Here is an 8,068-nt window from a genome sequence, read left to right as displayed (position 1 = left end):
AAATATTTCAAATTTAGAGGCTGTAACACAAAAAAGGATATTTGAGTGTAGATGTCAAACATTCAGCCACAATAGAATAATAGATAAAGCAATGTGAAATTAACTTGTTGCTCAAATATATGGAGATTACTTAAAACCTGCAGCATAAATATTAATATCTTGCAGGTAACACATTTTCACCGTGTATATCAAAGCTTGTGTGGAGTCTGTGGACTGCACTTACTTTAAGCTTAGAAAAAGCGCACGGCTAGCGATTTCAGAAGGAATTAACATCGGAACAGTCACAATAATTCGCTAATTATACCTCCTCCAACAATTTACCAATAGATTAAGATCTGTATCATGAACTTTCTGAAGGAGTAACAGGAAAAACAGACCTCTAAAAACTTTCATGTACAGAAGAATAATGAAGCATGTCTCTATGGAAGTGATTTGCAAGGGAGAGATAGCAAAATACCATACCCATTGGTATATAACCCGCCTTCATCCAGATATTAATTAGATCAAGGGTTATTATATACCAAGTGATTACTTGAAACCTGCAGCATAAATATTAATATAACCCGCCTTCATCCAGATATGGACCCATACCCATTGTCAATGAGTAAATTAGATCAAGGAAGCTCAAATAAACTGGGACAACAGTATAAAATTAGGGCTGGCAATCCTTAACCCGACCCGAAGTTACTAAGAGAAACCCGAACCCGACTTGAACCCAAACAACCCGAATTCGACCCGATTTGACCTAATTATCATATTTCGTAATAATATTCAGTTTTACAATATTTTTGATAATTTCTAAGCACAACTCGAAATCGACCCGAAATCTGACCCAAACCCAACCTGCTGACCCGAATTGCCACCCCTATATAAAATCTTCCTCTAGTCATTTGTTTATGTGCATTCCTGATGGCCAAAGTAATTCAGCACTTCTAGTTGTCCTATTAAAACGGATGTGTTTCTACAGCTAGCGGGAATTCTGGACTACTTTCAGGTAACAGCAAATCTAAATTATAAACTGCAGAATTAAAGAAATGTTACTCTTCAAGATGAGTCACACTAATAAACAGATCCAGCACAAATAAAATAGATTATTCAACTCTGTTTCTACCCCTTTTAACCAAATAAAACTCTCTATTTTGACTTCATAGAAGCACAAAATACATTCTTCAACATGAAATCAAATAGAACTCCAGACATGTAATAACTCCACACATTATTTCTGAATTCCAATCAGAAAAAACTTTTCTGCAGGCCATTTAATGGCATAATTAAGGATTTGTTTGATTTGATTGAAAAACATTATCAATAACATGATTTTCATGGAAAATATTTTTGAGGAAACACATTTGTAAACTAATTTTCCTTTGTTTCCGTAAATGAGAATTATAGTAAAAAGAAAAATGGGAGTGATCTGATAAGGATAGCTGAGAGGATAGAAAAAAAGAAGGTAAGTTCCCTAACCTTTATAAAGTAAATGTTACCCACCTTTGAGCCAGAGCCAGTTAGTATCTGCCATTTAGAAAACTGTTATCCCACCCCTTAACAAACCAAAGAAAATTGAGGAAAATTGAAAAAATCATTTTGCTAGAAAACATATTACATCCAATTGAACATTCCTTTTCAGCCTCTCAAGAAAGAATTTTGCAAGTGCTGCAAAATTTCCTGCAAAATTTAGATACCATAACAAAATTGCAACACAGATCCACTAAGGACCAAGTGGTTCAAGTTTAAAAAACCATAACCCAAATTTCATATACCACCATTTGGCTTACACACATCAAAGGGGAAGGAGCCACACCCACACATGACACACCAAAGATAACCGAGGGTATCCCTACATATATTTAGCACTAAAAGGGTACACCATGGTCTACTGAAACATTTTTTAATCCATAGCAGATCTCTCAACTACACTACTATAGTGGCAGAATAAAAGAATAGTGATAAAATCGGCAAGTCATCTCATGTAGACATCAGAAATTGTTACCCAAACAACCATCTGCCATCCACACTTCCAAGTGGTTTTACTATTTCAGGCTTGCATCCAAAAACACGAATGACATTTATTGTATCTCTATCGAGCCAACACTATATTAGACAGAAACCAATGGAATTTTGACCCAAGTCATGGTTGATAAAACCACTCTAATAGGAGGTACTAAAGTGTATGGTGGTAGGACAATAGGATGGATATGTTCTGAGATCTGTCTATATTTTCCAATCCCTTAATTATTCACAGGATCTGTCTACATTTCATATTTGTTAATACTTTTAGCAGGCCCTAGCTTTTTGCAAACTTTAGAAATTGCTGAGAAGTTCTCTCACTTGCCTCGTACCTGAATTCTTCCACGATACCATTCTCATTAAAATTCTTAGTTAAAAAATCAATTGAAGTCCTCAATGATACTTCTAGCATATTGGCTCAAAAAGGAACAGCCCTAATAAACTCTTCAAACAGCATTTATAACCACCACTTAAGTAATAAGTACCACACATGGAGAAGAGGAATTAACAAATATGAAATGTAGTGATCGAGCCTGTTTCCCAACTCTTCAGAAGACACAGAGCGGCAATATGCTGAAGCTAAGTGGAAAAACAAGACAGCAAAATCCTCAACTCCTTCAACTCACAAATTATACAAGGCGTCAAAATTTATGACTACAAATGCAAGATACACAAAATAGATTACTACTGCAATACTCCATAACAAAATAACAAATGACCAAACGAGAACCATCAAGTTCATAAACAACAGCAACAATCAAAGCATTCATCCCAAAGATTTTATCTCTTTTATTCGTCAACCACGATCCTCTCCTTCCACTCCTATCCACCTAATGTTATATGCTCCTGAAAACCTAACTTCTTCATGTCATCCAAGTCATCGTTGGTCTTCCCATGCCTCTTATGAGATCCCCATGATCCCAACCCTCTACTTTACTTACTAATCATATCATTCTCCTTTATTTTATCCACGATGTCCATAACTCCAATTTTCCTCCTAATATTTTCATTTCTAATTTAATTCTTAAAGGTGTTCCCACACATCCATCCCAATATACACGAGCGTCCAACAATCTAAACCACATAAATTTCTCCCTTTAACTTCAAAGATATGCTACAATCACACAATACCCCATTTGTTGCTCTTCATTTGAGCCAACCGTATTTAATCCTACGGGCTACATTTTTATCAAATTCGATAATATCTACAAAATCGACCCAAGGTATATAAATCACTCCCATTTGACTTCCTCATTTGCTAAAACTACATTCCATATACTCAATCTTGCTCCAACTCGTCTAAACCACAATGATTATAAATTTTAACTCCTTTGCTCTAATTTGGAATTAACCCCAACTATAGTCTCATCCACAAGCTCATAACTAAGCTAAAAGATTCCGGCCCAATAATTATAAGTAAAACAAAAGAAATAGGAGATAGTTGACCATAACTAGACTAGTCAAATTCGTTGATCATCTTACAGAATTCAGTTAAGTAATTTCTGTTCAGGTTAGGTCAGTTGTAGTCATAGTATATAAATTAGTTGTCAGGATGTGGCCAGAGCAAAAAGTAGTGAAATAGAAGCCCTATCAGCAAACCCAAAACCATGAGGGGTGTTTGTGTTCATCAAGTTTGCACAGTGTTCCTTTTTCTCTTTCTAGTAAGCTATACTTGTACCACTTACGAAATCAATAATATTTTATATTTTCTTCTCATCTTTTGTTAGATCATTTCTAGTGATGATATTTATTTAGCCCCCACCTTGTAGATAATTGGTCTCATAATGCAAGTATATGATCCTATCTAGCTAGCGTCATTTCTTTCTTCTAATTATTCCCTGCATTGGTTTCTTATAATGGGATGACTAAGCCTGACAAGAAGCTCAAAAGGAGCTACGCTCGTCACCCCTCCATCACCCCAGGGCCCATTGCAGAAACCTTGTGATGTCTCAAGCCACAGTAAGCTTCTGCTGCTCTTTCATTTCTCCTTGTGTCCTAGAGGCTTGGAGCTACTACAAGGTACGTACTACTAATATGCAACCTAGCTAATGGGGTGTTTGGTTCCGCATAATTTTGAAATAAAGTTCGGGTTTAGAATGAGTGAAACTCATACCTAGAGTTAGTTTTTGGTAATTTCATTTTTTAAGACCATACCTCAAACCCGAAAGGCATGGAGTTTAAAAACCCAACGCAGAAGAGGGTATAGCTCATACCACACCTTCAGGTATCAAAATAAAGAAAAATGTTCATTCCCAAGAATCAATTTCCAACCCTGCACCATTGCTTCATCCAGATTTCAAGATCATATTATTTTGCAAACCAAAGGCCCCCTCTTAACAAATACAACTATATTTTTAGGGAACAATACTTAAGACTTGGGATCATACACAATGTGTTACTGTATTTAGTACCATACAACAAACCAAAAGAGTTAATACCGACATATTGATATACTTATACTCATTAATTCTAATGTGAAGTTGTGATTCTCAGACTATAGGCACAAATAATCACGATCAACCTGATGACCATGGGAGTGGATTACTACAAGAGCGAGTCCAAGCCAATGTATAAAAAAGCTCAAGGCGCACTGAAGCGAGGGGTTCTGCAACGCCTAGGGGCGCCTCTCTATATAACCAGCTAAATATTTTTGGTTGAAGTTTGGTTCAGGTGCGCCTCATGTGCGCCTTTGGTGCGCCTCATGCGCTTTTTGTGCGCCTAACCAAAAACGCTTCGCCCACACCAAATTAAGCGCATACCCCTAATCGTCTTGCACCTTAGGCGCGCTTTTCCAAACACTGGTCCAAGCAAAGGCTATATTCAGATGGCAAACAAGGAAACCAAAAATTCTGGTTCATTGAACTAGTCAGTTTCGACCAGGTATTTAGGACCACTGAGTAATAAAACTTTACAGAATGATGTGAAATTGAACCTATGTTCAGACAATTTTGTCTGATGTATTGATGTATATTTCTGTTTTAAAATGTATATAAATATAGGACTGCAGTACTCAAATCAAGAATGCTTCCCACCCCTTCTTGAGATACAGAGCAGTAATAAATTAAATATGGTGAACACTAAGCACTGTATCGGCAGACATTTAAGCAATTTGCACCTATGCAAGCTCCTATCATTGTCAGGCAAACCATATTTGTTCAACAACTACAAGCAACATAACCACAATACTTAAAGAAGGCAGCACATAATGAGAACTTGCAAAATAGATGTAACAAACACGTGCCATTTATTACCATTGCAAAGTTCAAAAAGATTTCTCGTAGAGTAATTTACATACTATTATAAGCCTAGGAAATGTTTGGTTTAAAGACAATCAGCTCTCAACAATCCTGGCTCATTTAGTTGATACATAATCGTAATAAGTCTATAAAGCAATTAAAAGCTCGAATTGGTATAAGAGATAAACCTGTTGTTAGACAGCCGAACTCGTGCTCTGAGCTGCTCTTTTAATATACAGGATGTTCTACATTGTGTAGATGCCCACATTCAGCCAATCAATTGATCAAACCCTTGAAAGCTCAGTGTTGAGACCACTGAATGCTCTTAATATCAATCCCTTGCTGATACATTTCATAAAGAGGGCTCATCTCCCTCAACTTTTGAACCTGCCTCACAGTCAACTCGACCGCCTTATCAACCTCTTCCTCTGTGGTAAACCTCCCAATCCCGAACCTAATCGAGGTATGAGCCATCTCTTCATCAACCCCAAGCGCCCTCAACACATAGCTCGGCTCCAAACTAGCACTAGTACAAGCACTCCCACTCGAAACCGCCACCTCCTTCAACCCCATCAACAAGCTCTCCCCTTCAACAAACCGAAATGATAAGTTCAAATTCCCCGGGTACCGCCTCTCAGCACTACCATTCACAACCACAGCATCCACCTTATCTCTAATCCCCTTCAACAACCTCTCCTGCAACACTTTCGCCCTCTTCCCATCATACTCCATCTCCCTCAACGCCACATCACAAGCAGCCCCGAAACCAACAACTAACGGAGTCGGCACAGTCCCACTCCTTATCCCCCTCTCCTGCCCACCCCCATTCATCTGCGGCTCAACCCGAACCCGAGGCCGCCTCCTAATATACAATGCCCCAACCCCTTTGGGCCCATAAATCTTATGCCCACTCAAACTCATCAAACTCACATTCATCTTCTCCACATCAATCGGCACCTTCCCCAAAGCCTGCGCCGCATCCGTATGAAACGCAATATTAAACTCCTTACAAATCTTCCCAATCTCATCAACAGGTTGAATCACTCCAATCTCATTATTCACCATCATAATCGAAACCAACCCAGTATCGGGCCGAATCGCAGCCCGAAGCTTACCCAAATCAACAAGCCCATCTTTCTCAACAGGAAGATAAGTAACCTCATAACCCTCTTGCTGAAGATGACGGCACGAATCCAACACACACTTATGCTCGGTCTGGGTAGTGATGACGTGGCGCTTGGTTGTCCGGTGAAAGTGCATAAGCCCTTTAACGGATATATTGTTCGACTCGGTGGCGCCGGAGGTAAAGATGATTTCTTTCGGCGACGCGTTGATTAGACGCGCGACTTGGGAGCGTGCTGTTTCAACGGCAGCTTCGGATTCCCACCCGTAAAGGTGGGTCCGACTATGGGGGTTGCCGTATTGGGAGATGTAGAAGGGGAGCATGGCGTCGAGGACACGTGGGTCAACCGGAGAGGTTGCTTGCATGTCAAGGTAGAGTGGGCGGCCGGAGATTTTGACCCCTTTCATGGAGATGGGTGAGTCTTCCGACGGTGTGTCGTGGTGGTCGACGGTGGCGGTTGCGGCGGTAGAAAAGGGGCGGATTAGGGTTTGAGATATGGGTTGGAGGTTGCGGAGTTTAGAAATTAGATGCTTCGAGAAAGTCATTCTGTAAAGTGAAAACACAAATTCCAAAACGAAATTGAAAAAGAAATCCATGAAAGTTATATCAAGTATAAATCGACATTGTAAAATTAGATTCAAGAGTACCTGAGTGATTAGGCTGCCGGAGTTGTGAGGCAGTGGTGAATTGGGGATTGCGAAGAGAAGAGAGACAAAGTTGAGTTAGGGTTCTGGAATTGGGAAGTAATTGAGATAAAATGGGATTTGATTATTGGAAGACTAATACGAAGTAGTAGGGTTGAGAAAATGGAGAGAATTGAGGATGAGAGGGGGTTTAAGGGAGGGAAGGAAACACCGACTGTTGCGGAGTTGTGGTGAGAGGAAGAAAATGTGACCACGAGTTTGATGAGGATGTCACCCAAGTACGGCTGAACAAAACTATCTAATAATCCGAAAATCCGAAATTTCGATCCGTATCCGATCCTAAAATTTCGGATATCGAATCGAATATCAAAAATTTCGATTTCGGATATCCGAATATTCGAAAAAAATCGGATATCGGATATGGAATTCGAAAAAAAACACTTTTTTTTAACATTTTAAAAACATCCGGGTAGGTGCCTAAGTGGTAACCCTAAAGGGCCTAAACTCCCTAAGCCATCCGCCTCTTTCATACTTTCTCTTTCTCCCTCCTCCCTCCTCTCTCATCTCAAACTTGAAACCTCCCTCCTCCCTCCTTCCTCCTCTATCTTCATCTTCTGCAATTCACCTTATACTCACAAACAGGACCAACACTTCTACTCTTCCACCGCATCGAGGAGTTGTTCGTAGCGAGGTTCAATTCAAATCTGGAGCGTCGGAGTTCATCTCCATCTCGTGTCCCGCAGCTTACCTGCAAATGAGCGTCGCAAGCTTGCTTCGGAAATGTTTAAAATCGTGATTTTACAAGCCCACTCTACTTTCATCATTCATGCTCATATCTGGAAGAAGAAGGTTACAAGTTTGCCATATAAATGGAGTATATTTGTTAGTTAGGCATCAAGTATGTTTACCCAATTTAATTGGGTTTTAGCATTTTACAATTTAATTAGTAAGTTAATTTTTTTTTTTTGGGTTAAGCATATTCGGTCATTTAATTTGATATCAATTATATTGAAGTACAATCCTTTGAGGCATTGGTTGATGTTGAGTTTAGTTTTTTA

General features: G+C 39.2%; 1 protein-coding gene across 1 annotated transcript; it reads right to left on the bottom strand.

Moving 5' to 3' along the window:
• Positions 1-5,228: 5,228 nt before the first annotated feature.
• Positions 5,229-7,285, bottom strand: LOC110686161 (cysteine desulfurase, mitochondrial-like). The gene is made up of 2 exons (XM_021862751.1): positions 7,014-7,285; positions 5,229-6,912 (listed from the first exon to the last, which is right to left on the bottom strand). Exon 2 carries the CDS (start codon positions 6,909-6,911, stop codon positions 5,544-5,546), a length of 1,368 nt encoding a protein of 455 aa, XP_021718443.1. The 5' UTR covers position 6,912; positions 7,014-7,285; the 3' UTR covers positions 5,229-5,543.
• Between the last annotated feature and the right edge of the window lie 783 nt (positions 7,286-8,068).

Source organism: Chenopodium quinoa, unplaced genomic scaffold (genome assembly GCF_001683475.1).
Source record: "Chenopodium quinoa cultivar QQ74 unplaced genomic scaffold, ASM168347v1, whole genome shotgun sequence".
Taxonomy (NCBI): domain Eukaryota; kingdom Viridiplantae; phylum Streptophyta; class Magnoliopsida; order Caryophyllales; family Amaranthaceae; genus Chenopodium; species Chenopodium quinoa.
This window is presented reverse-complemented; position numbering and strand designations above follow the sequence as displayed.

Bases quoted from the DNA above. Each gene is read 5' to 3' on its own strand.
- LOC110686161 (XM_021862751.1), bottom strand. From the start codon at position 6,911: ATGACTTTCTCGAAGCATCTAATTTCTAAACTCCGCAACCTCCAACCC.